The sequence below is a fragment of the Balaenoptera ricei genome, chromosome 8, assembly GCF_028023285.1.
Source record: "Balaenoptera ricei isolate mBalRic1 chromosome 8, mBalRic1.hap2, whole genome shotgun sequence".
Classification (NCBI taxonomy): domain Eukaryota; kingdom Metazoa; phylum Chordata; class Mammalia; order Artiodactyla; family Balaenopteridae; genus Balaenoptera; species Balaenoptera ricei.
Genome location: NC_082646.1, coordinates 83,375,324 through 83,394,635, shown reverse-complemented (window position 1 = coordinate 83,394,635; position 19,312 = coordinate 83,375,324). Strand labels below are relative to the sequence as shown.

At 33.4% G+C, this 19,312-nt stretch overlaps 1 protein-coding gene across 1 annotated transcript in view; it reads left to right on the top strand.

Moving 5' to 3' along the window:
• The window catches only part of KIF18A (kinesin family member 18A), a 79,045-nt gene that overhangs the window by 25,075 nt on the left and 34,658 nt on the right, over positions 1-19,312 (top strand). The window contains exons 10-12 of the mRNA XM_059931294.1: positions 1,125-1,287; positions 7,783-7,947; positions 13,522-13,643. Of these exons, the coding sequence (XP_059787277.1) occupies positions 1,125-1,287; positions 7,783-7,947; positions 13,522-13,643 (450 nt within the window). The remainder of the gene's footprint in view (positions 1-1,124; positions 1,288-7,782; positions 7,948-13,521; positions 13,644-19,312) is intronic.

Below are 19,312 nucleotides of genomic sequence, written 5' to 3'. Positions count from 1 at the left end.
TGTATACATATATCCCCATATCCCCTCCCTCTTGCGCCTGCCTCCCACCCTCCCTATCCCACTCCTCTAGGTCGTCACAGAGCATCGAGCTGATCTCCCTGTGCTATGCGACTGCTTCCCACTAGCTATCTATTTTACGTTTGGTAGTGTATATGTGTCCATGCCACTCTCTCACTTTGTCACAGCTTACCCTTCCCCCTCCCCGTATCCTCAAGTCCATTCTCTAGTAGGTCTGTGTCTTTATTCTCGTCTTGCCCCTAAGTTCTTCATGATCGTTTTTTGTGGGGTTTTTTTTTCTTAGATTCCATATATATGTGTTAGCATACGGTATTTGTTTTTCTCTTTCTGACTTACTGCACTCTGTATGACAGACTCTAGGTCCATCCACCTCACTACAAATAACTCAGTTTCGTTTCTTTTTATGGCTGAGTAATATTCCATTGTATATATGTGCCACATCTTCTTTATCCATTCATCTGTCGATGGACACTTAGGTTGCTTCCATGTCCTGGCTGTTGTAAATAGTGCTTCAGTGAACATTGTGGTACATAACTTTTTGAATTATGGTTTTCTCAGGGTATATGCCCAGTAGTGGGATTGCTGGGTCCTATGGTAGTTCTATTTTTAGTTTTTTAAGGAACCTCCATACTGTTCTCCATAGTGGCTGTATCAATTTACATTCCCACCAACAGTGCAAGAGGGTTCCCTTTTCTCCCCACCCTCTCCAGCATTTATTGTTTGCAGACTTTTTGATGATGGCCATTCTGACCTGTGTGAGGTGATACCTCATTGTAGTTTTGATTTGCATTTCTCTAATGATTAGTGATGTTAAGCATCCTTTCATGTGTTTGTTGGCAATCTGTATATCTTCTTTGGAGAAATGTCTATTTAGGTCTTCTGCCCATTTTTGGATTGGGTTGTTTCTTTTTTTGATAACTGAGCTGCATGAACTGCTTGTGTATTTTGGAGATTAATCCTTTGTCAGTTGCTTCTTTCGCAACTACTTTCTCCCATTCTGAGGATTGTCTTTTCGTCTTGTTTATGGTTTCCCATGCATTTCTTTAAGTAAACTCTGCATTATCTATCACAAAATACTGAGAGTCTATGTGTTTTATTTTTGGTAGATTTCAAGAAATTCTGAACTGCTTGTTCCAGAATCGAGAAGAAATCAGGCAAGAATATCTGAAGTTAGAAATGTTACTTAAAGAAAATGAACTTAAATCATTCTATCAACAACAGTGCCATAAGCAAATAGAAATGATGTGTTCTGAAGACAAAGTAGAAAAGGTATTTAACAACTTTATCATTAAATTGTAGAGAATGTAAAAACATGGGGACTTATAATTCTAGAAATTTGATAGGCGATGTTGCTTAATCACCCATTCTCTACAAATACCTAGAAATGCTGGAGGAAATGTAGAAAACATTGTTTTAAATGTATAGTTAAGTCTACAAGAAAAAAAAATTAAATTCCTAGGTGTGAGAAACGAAAAGGAATCAAAACCCCTAAAATCTCAGTTATAACTGTTGCTTCTGTGAGGATGATGGAATGCTTAACAGGTAGTTAACACACTCAGGGAGAGTTGGGTACCAAGGTGGGGCAGTGAGAACAGTCCACCCCAGATGCAGGCAATAGTTTACAACTTAGACCAATGGGAGGTTTTTTTCCTCCCCAGGGAAGAATATTTTGTCACTGACATTGTTACAGTTTCCACTGCATCAGTGCTAAAAAAAAAACCAGATCAACTTTTAATCAGTTTTATTATTTAATGTAGTAGTGCACTGCCCTTCCCCTTCACACACACAGACCACTTTCACTACCCTGCTTTGATGTACGCCACTACTTAGGTAAGGGGCCCAAGGGAGACAGGGAGTTAGAAATGACAGTCCCCACATAAAGCCAGGAATCTCAGAGACCTTCACTCTTCATTTTGGAAGTACAGCAGGAGAAGACATTTTACCAACTAGCACAGGAAAACAAGGAACCAAGCCTAGGATAAGAAAAAAAAAGTCTCATTTGAAGACTGTCATTATAGATATACTTTTCACTATAGATTTTCATTATAGATTATACTTTTATAATCCATGTGTTTTATTTAGCAAATCCCTAAAGTGAGACATCAGCACAGAAAATGGTATCAGAACAGTGATAATCTATAGGAAACTGAGCGGAAGCAATGCAGAATCAGCCTAGTGAAACAGATCCTCAGTTCAAACCACTGAGAGCTCACTGTCCAAAATTACAAAACCCATGATACAATCCTCCACAAGCAAGTCAGCAGACTTAGCAAATATGACAGAATCCCCAAAACGTCAGATACTATAGCAATCTGATAAAACCTATAAAAATGAATAAAGTCATCAAAGAAGGACTTAACAATAAAGGAATCAAAGAAAAAAAGAACATACATATATGAGAAGAAAACAAATGACACTTCCAGAAAGTAAAGATTTATTTACTGAAACTTAAAATTTCAGTTTATGGGTACAATACTAGACAATGTTTTAAATACTTCACATACATTAACTCATTTAATTCTCAGAAAATCCTGTGGGCTATGTGATATTATTATCCTTGTAATTAAGATGAGGAAACCAAGGTACAGAGAAGTCATTCTGCCAAAGATTACCCAGCTCATAGAGTCAGAGCTATGATTTGAACTCAAGCCAGCTGATTCCAGAGGCTGAGCTCTTATCCCTGTCCTTTTATGCATGTTAGATATAGCTAAAGAGAGAATTAAAGAACTGGGAGATCTGAGGAAATCACACCAAATACAGGATAAAAAGATAGCAGATGTGAACAGGATGTTGCTATGTGAAAGATAGACTAGAAAGTCATGCATTCATCTAATAGATATTCTGAAGGAGATACATTAGTTCAAAAGAACAAAGGATAATGTGCAAAGTCTAAGGCTCAGAATTTTCTAGGACTATTAAGATGTGAATAAGATGTAAATTCAAGAAACATGAGTTCTAAGCAGGATAAAAGAATGTATACTTGGAGGTGTGCAACTCCAGAGCACCAAAGATCAGAAAAATAAACATTTTGAAAATACTGGATTTCCCCCAGTTTGGTGTTCATTGATGATAAGGTTAATTGCATTTTTAAGTACTATTTTATACTTAGTAGTATAGTGCTTTAAAAAACTAACATTTTAGGTTTTTATCAGCCTATGAAATGGGAAAGATGTGATATGCTAAGAAATTAATCATAAAGTATTAATAAATATATCATGGTTATGAATTTATAAGTAGCTATTAAGCTATATTATCAAAATTAGTAATTTATTTTCTGAATATGCATTTATTATGCCTTATTGAAACTATTTTTGTTTTAAACCACTTTATTGAGATATATGATTGATGTATGAAGAAACCCATAAATATTTAATGTAGACAACTTGACGGGTTTGGCGATAAATATACAGTAGTGAAACCATCACCATCATCTATGCTATAAGCCTGTACCTTACCTCCTAAAGTTTCCTCCCACCCTCTTTATTATTAGTAGTATTATATTAATAACAACACTTAACGTAAGACCTACCCTCTTAGCCATTTTTAAGTATACAACAATAGACTATCATTCAGCTTTTAAAAAAGAAGAAAATTCTACCAATTGCAAAAACATAGATGAACCTGGAGGACATGCTAAGTGAAGTAAGCCAGACACAGAGGGACAAATTTTACATGATACCATTTATATGAAAAATCTAAAATCATCAAACTCAGAAGTAGAATCAGATGGTGGTTGCCAGAGGCTGTGGGGAAGGCGAAACCAGGAAGTATGAGTCAAAGAATACAAAGTTTTAGTTATGCAAGACAAATAAACCCTAGAGATCTACTACTGTATAGCATAGGGCCTATAGTTAATAATGTATTGAATACTGAAAATTTCTTTTTAATTTTGTTTATCAAATGCATTTAAAATATTCCTCACATCCTTTTAAGGCAGAAGAAAAATAGAATTTATATCTTTATTTGAAATTTGTTGCTGTAGTTGTACTTTAACTTTCTTGAACTGCAAAATTGTTGCCAGTATTTTTGATGACCTTCATGACTTCCAAATAACAGAATATCTCATAGAATTAATATATCAGTTTGTTGTTGTGAAATCCTTTCATATGTTTGTTAAATGGAATTCTGAAATACTGCTATATTTACCTATTCTAAAAGTTGTATGTATTATCTCAATTGCACTTATTGTAGAGTTATTTTCAGTGGGGATGATAATTCTCAGTTTTGTGTAGGTATCCATTAAATAAATATCAATTATCTGAAAGTGCAATTATCTGATTTATTTCTTGAAAAAAGGCAAGAAATTCAGTCATGTAATACTGATACTGACTTAATATCTCAACTTTTAACAACAGCTTGCTTTGAACACTTTTGTTTATATGCAGAGCACTGTGCTAGACACAATACAGGTTAAAAAAAAAGTATAAGACAGTATATGTACTTCAGTAATTTATAAGCTAGTTGGAGCAATAAAATGCTATAAAAATGACACAGCACTATATGATTGTGATGTAAGGAGTAGTGCTTATAGTATTAATTATAGTATTAATTAGTATTTATAACAAGCCTATGAGGTAGATCCTGTATTATCACCATTTGTGAGCAACAGAGATACTGAGAATTCAAGTAAGCTGTCTAGAGTTATACAGCTAATTAATGTGGTTGAACCAATATTAAACTCTGGATGTCTGGCCTCAGTCTGCACTTTTAATCATTCTGCTATACTATAAGTACTTTAAGTGCTATAGCCATTCAAAGGAGAAAACAGTGGCTTCCAGTTGTTGTGGTGGAGAAAGGCTTCCTAGTGGAGAGATGAGATTTATACTGGGCATTGCATGAGAATATTAGTGGGAAAAGAATAAAAGGAATAGTGTATTCAAATGAGGACACCAGTTTGACCAGAGCACAGCATATTTGTAGGTCAGTGTATGTGGAAGTACATAACTATACTCAACACTTCCTGCCAATTCCCACTGCTTTACCCATAGCAGATATCATTGATTGATTACAGCACTCTTTTTCTCTGAATCTGAAGTTGCCAGAGTTAACCACTATAAATAGATTGGAAATGGCACATGATATAAGACATATTTTGCCATATTGGGAATTAGTCAATTCCGGATAGAATAAAAGGCCAAATTGTGGAAGCTTTGGTTGCCAAGAATTATATGGTCTATTTGTGTAGTCAAAAGACAATCTTTGAAGCAAATGAGTAGTGTATTATCAGAGCTTAGAATCAGATTGCCATTTTTTGAACATTAGAATATTAGTACAATTAGTAAGTTTGGTCTATTTGATCCCAAGCTAATTTAAATCATGGTTATTTTACCCTGTTTTACTTACCCCATTGAATTGTGAATGTGCATGCTTAGAAACATTAAGACATAGAGTAAGGAAATGGCTTTGGCTGGTTTCTTTAATTTTTTTCTGTTTCATCTTTATTCTGCTTTTTTCAACCCACTTGCCTTTTCTGATATCTCACTTTTGGTCATTTCAATCCATGTTCCAATTTTTATAGTTATTCTTATGAGACTAAGAATAGCTAAGTCTAATAGCTAATGAGACTTACCTAAGCAATGAGAATAAAGCCTCTTAAGTTTATTGGTTGTAAACTATTGAAAAACATAGAAAGACATCTAGAGGCTGAGTTTGTTCTCACAGAAGTGTCAAACTGTAGTTTTACTAAACTGCTTGCTAGGTCACGGAATTTTATATCTGTCTTGGACCCTCTCCAAAGAGGTTTACTCTCATAATTGCTGAAAGAATCTCACTGATTAAGCTATAAATGGTTCTTGAGTATGGACTCTGAGAGTAGTATTAAAGTGAAGTTCTGGGGTAATTTTATAGCCATATAAAGATAATACACAAATTATTTTCAGTGAAATAATCAGTTTACTGTGTTAACGGTCAGTTCTTTTGCACAAAGCAATAGTAATACCTAAATTTTAGAATTTCATGCTTATTCTCGCTCAAGACCTTTTGTGGTATTCTGGAGATTTTGTTAATAAAATATGTAAAGCTTTTTTGAAACTTTAATGGGAAACAATTTACTTTAATGTCAGGGTTTAACATACATATTTTAGAATTTATTTCCAAACACTTGGTATTTATTTCAGAACAGTAATTCAATAAGAATTACCCTGATGGAAAATGTCCCCATGGAGAACCATCATAGAGTATACATTTGATGAACATTAGAAGTACAAACTCAAAAAAACATACCCTCTGGGATTTTTAGTCGGGATCTTTTGGTATTAAATATTGACTGCCATCAGACCCGCAGATCATGTCCTGCCCTGGTTTCTAAGAGTACCTACAACATTTGTAAACATTAAAGGAAAATAAAGGTGGTTTGATCTAACTGCCTTCCTTCAGGCAGGTACAATATTTTTATGTTCATTTTTCAGATGAGGTGACTGAAGAGCCACTGAAATTGACTTGCTTAAGTTTTCACACCTGCTGAATAGCAGAAGAAAGTCAAGAAGCCACATATACTACCTTCTGTTGGATACCAGTGGCTCTAAACTTTTCAGGTTTCAGGACCCCTTTCTGCTTTAAAATAAAATATTTAGGACCCCAAAGAGCTTTTGTTTATGCAGATTTCATCTACCAATATTCTATTAGAAATTTAAACTGAAATTTACAAAAATACATTATGTATTAGCTAACTTAAGAACAATCGATTACCCATTGTGTGACAACGTAACACTTTAATGAAAAATAACTAATTATTTTCTAAAACAAAAAGAGGTAGTGAGAAGAGTGACATTATTGCCTATTTTTGCAAATTTCTTTAATGGCTGGCTTTTCCTCAAAATGTCAACTTACCTTTTATAAAAGATAATAAGGAAGTAGGACGTAATCTCCTAAAGAGAGTAGGTCTTTAATCAAGTTCAAATGTAGTTCCTGCTCCTTTTTTCATTTTTTTCTTTTTTTTTTTCATTTTTCATTTTTTTTCATAGGATGTGTTCATCCCTACTTCCAAAACCAGCTGCAAGTGCTTGTTCTAATCTTTGGGGATCTGTTGTCTCAGGTCCAGCTATCATATCTGTTGATTATTGAGTTTAGTGTCTTTTGGCAAATAGTCCAAAGAGGTCAAGCTGTTCTGGCCCACAGTGCCCGTGATAGTGTGCAAGACCCTTGGAGTAAAAAACCAGAAGGCCAGTTTTGATCTCAATTCATGTGTAGGTAAAACACCAAAAATATTTGGACTATCCATTATGTGTCCTGAACCAACCATCAGGCGAGATCAGATGTTTATGACACCTGGATATAAGCTCTATTTTCTTTCATTGGCAACAGCCAATCTAAAGGCCTTGTAGACAAAACCACAACAATAGAATACTTCTTCGCATCTTTCAAACTGAAGGAAAGACAAGAGCAGGACATGTATCTGCTTTGTTTTGAGTAAGGAAATCATGGGATTTATCAGACCTCACATGAACTTTTCAAATGCAACATTTAAAGGAATGTATTTTGGCAAAAAAAAAAAAAAAAAGTGATAGTCTTCAATTTGGCCATTGTATTTCTTAAAGTCATAAACTCTCAACATGTAATTTTATAAAAATGACTCACAACTCAATTTCCTGTTTTCCTGCAAGCAGTAGTATTGTGAGATTTCAAAGGGGAAACAGCTTTAAGTACAAAAGTATAGCCTAATTTAATAGACAACAATAGCACACTTAAAAGGAAATATACTACTGTACTAATATCACATACATCACGTATCATAAAAGATTGACTATTAAATGCATTATTTTTCAGGCCACTTGCAAAAGAGATCATAGACTCGCAATGTTGAAAACTCGCCGCTGCTACCTGGAGAAGAAAAGGGAAGAGGAACTGAAGCAACTTGATGAGAATACTAATTGGCTCCATCGTGTGGAAACTGAAATGGGACTCTTAGGTCAAAATGGTCATATTCCAAAGGTACATATGTGTTTGTGTATTCAGATTTATTTTCTAAGAACTGAGCTCCTTAAACCCATTGTCTTTGTTGTTGAGTAAATATCTTTCATAAGACAACTTTTGGTCCATCTCCTGGAGATTTGACTCATTTTACTGTTTTTAACTGAATATACCTTCTGCCTCCCTGATTACCTACTAGATTTGCCTTTCTTGTACTTTCAGAAGAGTAAAGTTACTTTTAAATGTTATTCTTGAGTGATTGCATCCTTTTATGAGGAGCTCTTAAGTTAGAATGAAGTAATTCTATTTCAGACTGTACTTGAAGTTTCATCATGTAGGTAATTGAAGTTTGTTTTAATACTTGATATTTTGTGCAAAAATAGTTTTAAATGTGGTCAGCATTATTTGTATTATAGCTAAAGAAAGCCAATTTGAAAGCTGTATGCATTTATGTTTATGTACTAAACTGAAGATATTTCCACCTAGAATGGCAAAAGTTTAATTTATAAAGAGTAGCGATGGGTAATGATGGTTAATGGCTGAATCAGATCATAATTGTGTTCAGCTACAATGTTACAGATAGTTTTCTCCCTTAACAATAGTAAGCTACAGAAGTATGCAGTTCATTCCTAATACAGTACCTCCCAAATGTCTTCAGTGTCATCATTATACTTTTCTTTTCATAGTTGTGATAACACTATTCCATCTTTAGTCTTGAGTTCACACTTAGGCCAGAAGAAGAGGAATGAAAGAAAGGGAAGAGAGATATCTGTATTGGGAAAGCAAAAACTTTTCCAGAAATACCTAACAGACATATCTGAATTGACTAGAATTGTCACGTGGCTATCCCTAGATACAGGGGAATCTGGAAGGGTGAGTGTTTTGCTGGACATATTATCATCCTGAACAAAATTAGAGTTCTCTTAATAAGAAAGAAGGGGAAAATTAATATGGAATAAGCGGCTAGCAAACAAACTGCTACAAAGTAACTAATTTTGATCTCTAAATACCTAATACTTTAAAAGAACAACTTTTTTATACTCTTTTTTTAAACGAAGAGTATCTAAGTCTTTAATTTGATGACACTCTTCTGAAAGTCTATATTATGTATCAGCTCTGAAATCTTAAAATTTCTAGAAAAGCATTAAACCGAAAATAAATACAGGTGAAATGGAGTATATAATATTCAGTACAAATGAATGCAGCTAGTGATTGTTAATAGTCAAAGATATCAATTTTTTGTTATAATTTAAAGATATTAGCCAATGCATCATGACTAGGGAAATTGATTTAAATGTCCATCCTTTTAACGCTGAAGCTCAGACTGAAGGGAGAGGAGACTAGCAGGAGTAGTGAATGATGACAGTTCAAGGTAGTAAAATTGGAGCAGTGAGCAGCAGATACCTTGTTTCCTAAGAAGACAGCCAGAGATAAATAGAGACTGAATAGTTCTTTAGTGTGGAAATTCATTGAGGGCCAACCAACAGTTTAATCGACACTCAGCAATCCTAGAAGTCTTCACAATATCTTGATGAAAGTATGCCAGCCAGTTAGTTCAGTAGATTGGGAATTAAATGTAGTACAAAGCAGACTTTAATGAGATTTTATAACTTAACTTAACTGACAAAGCACTTTAGAATATTTCCTATAGCGAGAATGTAAACATTGGAAAGAGGATAGACACTGGAGTTGAAATGGTTGGTAATTCCATTATTTGATAGTTGTGTTGAATACTAACTCTAACACTAACCATATAACTTTGGGCAAGTTGTTTAACTTCACTGTCTTAACTTCTCATCTTTAAAATATATTTAAGGCATTATGAACTTAAATAAAATGCTGTATGCAAAGGCCTAGCACCACTTAATACATAATGAGTGGTTGATAAATAATAGTTTAATATTCTAAGCCACAACATCATAGACATCAATAGCCAAAGAAAGGTGTGCACAAAAGGAACACAGCAGCATTAGCTGTATTATAAAATACGTTTGCTATTTTTCCTCCAGAACAGTGTTTCTGACCTTTTTGGGTCATAGATGCCTTTGAGAATCTGATTAAAGAGCTATATATAGATCTTCTCCTAGATGGACGATTGAGGGGGGATCACATTCATACAATTTTACTTTTTTTTTTTTTTGGTCATTTTTTCCATTAATACAACATTAAGAATATCTGCTCTAGAAGAAAACTAAAGCACACTTATTTTAAAATGCCATATTCCTCTTAAGATTACATAATGGACATATTTACATGACTTAAAAGGAATAAGCAAAAAAAACAATGATTAATCAGTAAATTATAATAGGGATTAAGTAGACTTTCAAACGGTAACATCTGAAATTCCATGCTTGATCTGAGAATCTAAAGCTGTAGAGGCTCATCATAGAATGCAGCAGCCTCCATCAAAGTACCTGTCAGGGTCCCCAAGCCACGGTCTGGATATGTTTTCAGAGAAAACAGCTGATAGCCTGGCCAAACGAGTGTTTTTCACTCGGTGCACAAGAGCTGTTGCTCTTGAAAAGGTAGCAGATGTTGGATGTTTATAGTAGTTTTTGGTTTGTTTCACTTATATTTGTCATGTTTCACTTATTTGTTAGAGACTATGTATATCTAAAGCAGTCTTATTCTCAAGACGATCATTGTCAAAATGACATAAAATAACAAGTATTTTGGTTAGTTTTCTTTACTATTACTTACGGCCATGATATTCTAATAGAATATTTAGCCATTCTAGTCAGCAAAAACTTTCTCATGAAGGGTCTAAAAAATATTTTTGGCATATGGTAAAATATAACATAAAATTTACCAGTTTTAGGTGTACAGTTCAAGTGGCATTATATTCATAAAAATAATTAATATATATAGATATACATTTTAAAATGTTATTTTCATCTCTCAATAGCCTTGCTTAATTTACATTATACTTATAATCTAGTACATTTGTATAATCAACAGTCTAAAATATAGCCCAACTCCAACTAGAGGAGTACTTAAGAACTTTTTAATATTAAAAGAAGCAAAAAAATCAATTGTAGATATTTACTAGTTTGCCTTTGTTTTCCCATATTTATCTTAAGCTCCCAATTTTTAAAATGGTACAGTATTCTTTTTAGTACTATTATTATTGCTATTTTTTTTTTGACTACTTAGTAGCATTTATAAAGTTAATATTGTTCAGGTTATTTTCAATAAATTTAAATTTTTTCACCATGGTCAAATCTAATTTTTCTAATAATCTGTCTTCTATAACTCTTTTAAGCAGGACTTTTCACACCTGAATATGAATCTGGAATTTATTTTTAAATTCTTGTTTTTTAATGCATTTTATTATGAATAATTTGAAAAAATTAAAACTGTTTCCATTCGCATCACCCTAATCCCACCCTCAATTTTTTTTTGCTGTGGATATTTTCACAGCTGAAACAGTTATCTACATATAAGCCATTATTTCTTACATAAACAAACTGAGACACAACTTTGTGAAAAAATTTATCCACAGTTGTACAACTCTGGACAGAGATCCAGTACTGCGACTTTCAAATTGCTGCCCTTTTTGCTATACCCTCCTGCATTATCTACCTCTTAACCTCTCAAATTTATCCACTTCTCTGTATCTCCTGTGCCATTACCCTAATTCAGACTCCCAGCCCCCATTATTGGACTGCTACATTTGACCTTTATGCTTCCATTCATATTCTACTGCAATTCATTCTCTCTACTGCAAGCAAAATGAGCTTTCTAAAAGGTAACTCTGATCATATCACTCTTCAGTACTTTCTCCCTAATGTAAACTCTATTATGATTTCCCAGGTCTGGCATGGCACCTGAAGACCTTTCACGTTTTATATATTACCTCTCATTATATTCTTACTTCAGCTATTACTAACCTCCCCATAGCTCTCATTATAGGCTATGAGCTTCCAATCCGATTCAGTCATTAGTGTATCAAAACAAGAAAAAGATTCAAATTGTAAACTTGGTTTTTCAAAAACAACAAACTAGCCAAGAACAATTATTGACTAAAATAATTATACAATCAAGGCTTGTCTCTTTAAGAGTGGTGCAAGAAGATAAAGCAATAAGATTAACAGAGGGAGTAAATAAAGAAGGGTTTTGGTTTTTTTTAAGAGAAAAGGTGGAATATTTGACAAACATGTTCATACTGTTAGGGTCGTTGAATTTTTTGACTGGAAAAGACTAAAGAGATCATCTAGGCAAGCTCTTAAATTTTAGTCAAGTAAACTGGTCTCCATAAAGACCATATTTTGGGCTCCAGGTAGCATTTGTGTCATAGTTGAGCCATCTCTAAAATCACCTGATTCATAGGCCGGTGCTCTAACCGTATCATCCTGACTCCCTAAAGAGAGTTTGCTCTAAAATACTTGCTGTATTTCTTGAAATATAATTATGAATCATGTGAATAAACAACCCCCAACTTTACTATATCTCAGACACATAGAATTACATTGTTTCCCTGTCATCGTGCCCACCACTGGCTTAGGAAGTATTACAAAAAAGAAAAAGAAAAAAGTAACTTTAAGCTTACAGAGAATCAGTGGCCAACTTCAGGTTGGGAAGGAGTATTGAAAACCTAAAATGGATTATGGGAATTATCTGTAGGAAGTTTCTAGGCACAGCTCCCCTGCTTATAGGATTTTTGTCTCAGCCCCTTCCAATGTCCAAAATATTTCACTCCGTTTTATTTTATTAACTAAAATTTTTCCAATTTAAGATTCTGAGAATGCTACTGGATTATTACCATTCATACTTTAGTGTATCCACTTAGCTGACGTTTTCCATACTTAAGGTTTAGTAGATTTGAGAAAAGATAAGTAATTTTAGGTGGTAGATTAGAGAACATTTGGGCATATGCACATAAGGGAGCCTACAAAAACTTTTTTACACTTTTGGCCTAGAATGAAGCTTATACCAAGACTGGGTGAAGGTAAGAATTTTTTTTTTTTTTTTTTTTGGCCACACCTCATGGCATGTGGGATCTTAACTCCCCAACCAGGGATCAAACCTATGCCCCCTGCTGTGGAAGCATGGAGCCCTAACCACTGGACTGCCAGGGAATTCCCCAAGAGATTTTTATTGTATGAAACTTTTATTGTATTGACATAGCCCCTGTCCTGGTGGTGTACCTTACATTCTAATATGGAGAATCTATGAACAAATAAATAAATGGAATTGTTACTAGTGCTATGGCAGAAACTATCAGGGGTGGAGAATGTCCATCTTTAAATGTAAAGCTTAGGGAAAGCTTCCCTGAAGAAGTGACATTTAAGCAAAAACGGGCCATATTCATGTACTTTCAAAGTATTATGAACAAGTTGGATAGACCAAGAAACTGTCACTATAGTAAAATTTATTCTGAGTTCCTGATGTTCAGTTTCTGAGGAAATTTGAAACTTGTAAGTCATAGACCACCTGTACCAGAACACTTGTTTTTCAAATTGTTCCTAAACATACCACTTCATATTTTTAAGAGTTAAAACTATTGACACCAATATAAAATAAGTTCTATTAAAATTGATTTAATTTTAACATTTTTAAATGAATCTGAGTTATAGTTTGTATTGTTTTCCCCAGGAACTCAATAAAGAACTTCATTGCCACCATTTGCACCTCCAGAACAAAGATTTGAAAGCACAAATTAAACATATGATGGATCTAGCTTGTCTTCAAGAACAGCAACACAGGCAGACGGAGGCGTAAGTACATGGATTTACCTGTTCTAAAAGTTTTAATACTATAGACCTAAGGAACCTGTAGCATAGAAGTTTAGTTTTCCATTGCCAGAAAATTTAATTTTATCCAGTACAAGGTACATATTTTTTTTTAAGTGTCTGCCAGCATCAGAAATCATGCAGAGTTAGAAAACACCGAGAAAGTATAAAGGATGTTGTTCTTCTCCTCTAACTAATTTTTTATAGTGCTTTATAGTTTTGAAAACATTTTTTAATTTATTATTTTTATGTAATATATGTCATGTAATACAAAATTTCAAAGATGCCTCTACAGTGAAAAAGAGTCTGTCTTCTACCTGTCCTCTAGCCATCCTTGTCCCCTCCTAGAAACTACTACTATTAATACCAACTGAATTTTTAAGTAGACAGTTTTTAAGCATTCATAATTCCAGAATGATTTTTTGCTGTCATTAAAATGAAGTTATTAAAAGTGTATATTTTTTAACATCATGTCCCAAGTTTTAAGTGATGCTATAGTAGCTCTTTCATGCTCTCTCTACTAACTCAGTAGGAACACCTTTTAATTTTTGAAATGTAATAGTAAAAAAGTATAACTTGATCTTTATTTTTATTACCTTGGATATGTCAATCAACTCCTTAGGTGTCACTTTCATGCTCTGTAAAAATGAGAAATTTATTTCTCTAAGGGCTTTCTGCCAATCTAAAATTCTACTGGAGTTATTCTAGCGTTCTCAAATAACTGGTAATTAATTTTCCATACTTTTGATTTAAAGGAAATTATATTAGCATATTTATTTTTTAAAAGAAGAAGAAAAAGGGAAGGAAAAACTTTAGGGAAATATTATCCTGTGGATAGAAGCTCACCCTGTTCTCCCCATACTTTCTATATTTATACCTAGAGCAGACATTGAACATTCATTTACTTGTACTCACACCACCTGCAAGAGTTAAAGTTATCAAAGAAACATTAATTTATTTTGACCATACTGTATTTGATATATCATACAAATAGATTAATATATTTAAGATACATTTTTGCCTCAAAATGGGCAAAAAGATTTCTAACTTTGAAAACTGGTGAACCAAAGCATTACAGAGGCAATACAATATAGTAGAAAGAGTATGAGTTTTAGAGTCGGTCTTGAATTCTAGTTTATATGAGCACTATAACCTTGCATAAATTATTTTACCTCACTAACCCTTAGTTTTCTTATATGTTAAATTATCATACTTTCCTTATAACAATTTTAAAAGGATTAAATAACAAAAAATAATGGATGTGACGAACTGTCTTAGCCTGAGCTTATAGAGTGGAAACAAACAAAAAAAAAGATTTAGTATATATTCAGAGTGCTTAAAGAAAAAAATTTTCAACCAAGAAGACTACCTAGCAAAGTTATCATTCAGAATTGAAGAAGAAATAAAAGAGTTTTCCAGACAAGCAAGAGCTAAAGGAGTTCATCAGTCACTTATAAAGCTAATATGAAGGTTAAAAGAAAAAAGCAGTAAAAATAACTAACTACAATAATTCCTTAAGGAATACACAAGATAAAAAGATATAAAATATAACGTCAAAAACATAAAATGTGGTGGGGGATGAAAACGTAGACCTTCAGAATGCATTCGAACTTAAGTGGCTACCAGCTTTAAATAGACTTTTATAAATATGTTGTTATATGTAAGCCTCATGGAAACTTCCAAGCAAAAACCTATAGTAGATACACAAAAGATAATAAGAAAGGAATTAAGCATGCCACTAAAAACAGTCATCAAACCAAAAAGGAAGAGAACAAGAGAAGAAAGGAACAGAGGAACTACCAAACAGCCAAAAAAGAGTTAATAAAATGGCAGTGAGTACATACCTGTTAATAATTACTTTACATGTAAATGTACTAAATGCTCCAATCAAAAGACAGAGTGGCTGAATGGATATAAAAACAAGCCCCATCTATATGCTGCCTACAAGAGACTCATTTCAGACATAAAGACAATTCACAGACTGAAAGTTAAGGAATGGGAAAAGGTATCCCATGCAAATGGAAACCAAAAGAAAGCTGGGGTAGCTATACTTATATCAGACAAAATAGGTTTTAAAACAGAGACTGTAATAAGAGACAAAGATCGGCATTACATAATGATAAAGGAGGTCAATCCAACAAGAGGATATAACATTTGTAAATATTTATGCACCCGACATAGGAGAACCTAAATATATAAAGCAAATATTAACAGACATAATGAGAAATAGACAGCAATACAGTAAGAATAAGGGACTTTAATACCCCACTCACATCAATGGATGAGTCATCCAGACAGAAAATCAATAAGGAAACATCTTCCTTAAACAACATGTCACACTAGACAAACTTTACAGATATATACAGAACATTCCATACAAAAGCCACTGAATATACATTCTTCTTAACTGCACATGTGACATTCTCCAGGATAGATCATATCTTAGGCCACAAAATAAGTCTTAACAGATCTAAGAAGACTGAAATCATATTAAGCATATTTTCTGACCACAGTGGTTTAAAACTAGAAATGATTCCAAAAAGAAAACTGGAAAATTTATAAATAACTGATTAAACAACATGCTACTGAACAACCGGTTCATCAAAGAAGAAATCAAAAGCAAAATCAAAAAATAGACAAACAGAAAAACAAGAATAAAGCCCAAAGTTAGTAGTAGGAAGGAAATAGCACAGACTGGAGCAGAAATAAGTGAAATAGAGACTAAAATACAATAGAAAAGATCAATGAAACCAAGAGCTACTTCTTTGAAAAGATAAAATTGACAAACCTTTATCTAGACTCATGGAGAAAAAAAGAGAGAAGGCTCAGATAAATAAAATCAGAAGTGAAAGTGGAGATGTTACAACTGATACTACACAGATACAAAGGATCCTTAGAGACTACTACAATTATATAGCAACAAATTGGACAACCTAGAAATGGATAAATTGCTAGAAATATACAACCTACCAAGACTGAATCATGAAGAAATAAGAAATCTGAACAGACCAATTACTAGTAAGGAGATTGAATTAGTACTTAAAAACCTTCCTACAAGCAGAAGTTCAGGACCAGATGGCTTTACTGGTTAATTCTATCAAACATTCAAAGAAAAGTTAATACCAGTTCTTCTCAAACTCTTCCAATTAAAAAATAGAGGAGGAGGGAACACTTCCAAACTCATTTATAGGCTAGCATTACCCTGACACCAAAGCCAGACAAGGGTAGAACAAGAGAAGAAAATTTCAGGCCAATATCCCTGATGAACATAGATGCAAAAATCCTCAACAAAATATTAGCAAACCAAAAAAAAAAAACAATATTAGCAAACCAAATTGACCAATACAATACTTTAAAAGGATCATACACCACAATTAAGTGGGGTTTATTCCAGAGATGCAAGGATGGTTCAGCATCTTTAAATCAATCAGTGTGATAACAAAATGAAGGATAAGGCATCATGTGATCATCTCAATAGATGCAGAAAAAGCATGTGACAAAATTTAATATCCATTTGTGATTAAATTTGCAACAAAGGGATTATAGAGGGAACATACCTCAACATAATAAAGACCATATATGACATGCCAACAGCTAACATCATACTCAGTGGTGAAAAGCTGAAAAGCTTTTCCTCTAAGATCAGGAAGAAGACAAAGATGCCCACTCTTGCCACTTTTATTCAACATGTACACACTACTATATATAAAATAGATAACTAATAAGAACCTACTGTATATCACAGGGAACTCTACTCAGTACCCTGTAATGACTTATATGGGAAAATAATCTAAAAAAGAGTGGATATATGTATATGTATAACTCATTCACTTTGCTGTACAGCAGAAACTAACACAACATTGTAAATCAACTATACCCCAATAAAAATTAACTTAAAAAAACAACAACATAGTATTAGAAGTCCCAGCCACAACAGTCAGACAAGAAAAAGAAATAAAAGGCATCTAAATTCAAAAGGAAGGAGTAGAACTGTCACTTTTGCCAATGACATGATATTATATACAGAAAACTCTGAAGACACAACCAAAAAACTATTAGAATAAACAAATTCAGTAAAGTTGCAGGATACAAAAATCAATATACAGAAATCTGTTGTGTTTCTATACACTAATAACAAACTATCAAAAAGGAAATTGAGAAAACAATTCCATTTACAATTGCACCAAAAAGAATAAAATACCTAGGAATAAATTTAACCAAAGAGGGGAAAGACCTGTACACTGAAAACTATAAGACATTCATGAAAGAAATTGAAGAAGACACAAATAAATGGAAATATATTCCATGCTTATGGATTGGAAGAATTAGTATTGTTACAATGTCCATACTACCCAAAGCAATCTACAGATTTAGAACAATCCCTATCAATACTCAATGGCATTTTTCACAGAACTAGAACAAACAATTCTAAAATTTGTGTGAAACCACAAAAGACTCCAAATAACCAAAGCATTCTTGAGAAAGACAAAGTGTGAGGGACCACACTCCCAATTTAAAACTATACTACAAAGCAATAGTAATCAAAACAGTATAGTACTGGCACAAAAACAGACACATAGATCAATGGAACAGAATAGAGAGCCCAGAAATAATCCCATGCATATATGGTCAATTAATTTACAACAAAGGTACCAAGAATATACAATAGGGAATGGATAGTCTCTTCAATAAATGGTGCTGGGAAAAGTGCACAGCAACAAGCCAAAGAATATCTTACACCATACACAAAATTGTATTAACTCAAAATGGATTAAAAACTTGTATGTAAGATCTGAAACCATAAAACCCTGAGTAGAAAACATAGGCAGGTAAAAATAACTGTCATATAATACAGCAGTTCCACTTCTGGGTATTTATCCAAAGAAAATGAAAACACTAACACAAAAAATAAAGCACACCTGTGTTCATTGCTACAAAAAACAAAAACAAAACCCAAGTTTATAGATACAGAGAACAGATTATACAGGTTCGTGGTGGGGTGTTGGGGGCAGGGATGGGGAATTGGTCAAGGGAGTCACAAAGTACAAACTTCCAGTTATTAAGTAAATCATGGAGATGTAATGTACAGCATGGCAACTATGGTTAGTAATACTGTACTGCATATTTGAAAGTTGCCAAGAAAGTAGATTTTAAAAGTTCTCATCAGAAGAAAAATGAATTCTGTGACAGATGTTAACTAGACTTATTGTGATGATCATTTTGTAATATATACCAATATCGAGTCCAAAAACTTAAAAATAAATGAATGAATGCATAAATACATATAAACATACATACATGTACACATAAATACATAAATAACGTATGTCCTGGGTCCCTGAGACCACCTCCATGTTTGATAATTTACTAGGATGACTCACAGAACCCTTCATATAGTTGACTTCATAGTTATGATTTACTAGAGTAAAAGCATACAAAACAAAATCAGCAAAAGGCAAAGGTGAATGGGGCAAAGAACAAAGGAAACCAGTTAGTTGTAAGCTTTCAAGTGTCCTCATCCAGTGGACCCACACAGTTATGCTTAAGTTCTCCAGAAAAAAGTTGTAATGACCCATGTGAAATGATGTCTACTTTGGAATCTCCTTAGGCTGACACTTAGTGTCCTGGATTTTTATTGGGAGCTGGTTGAATAG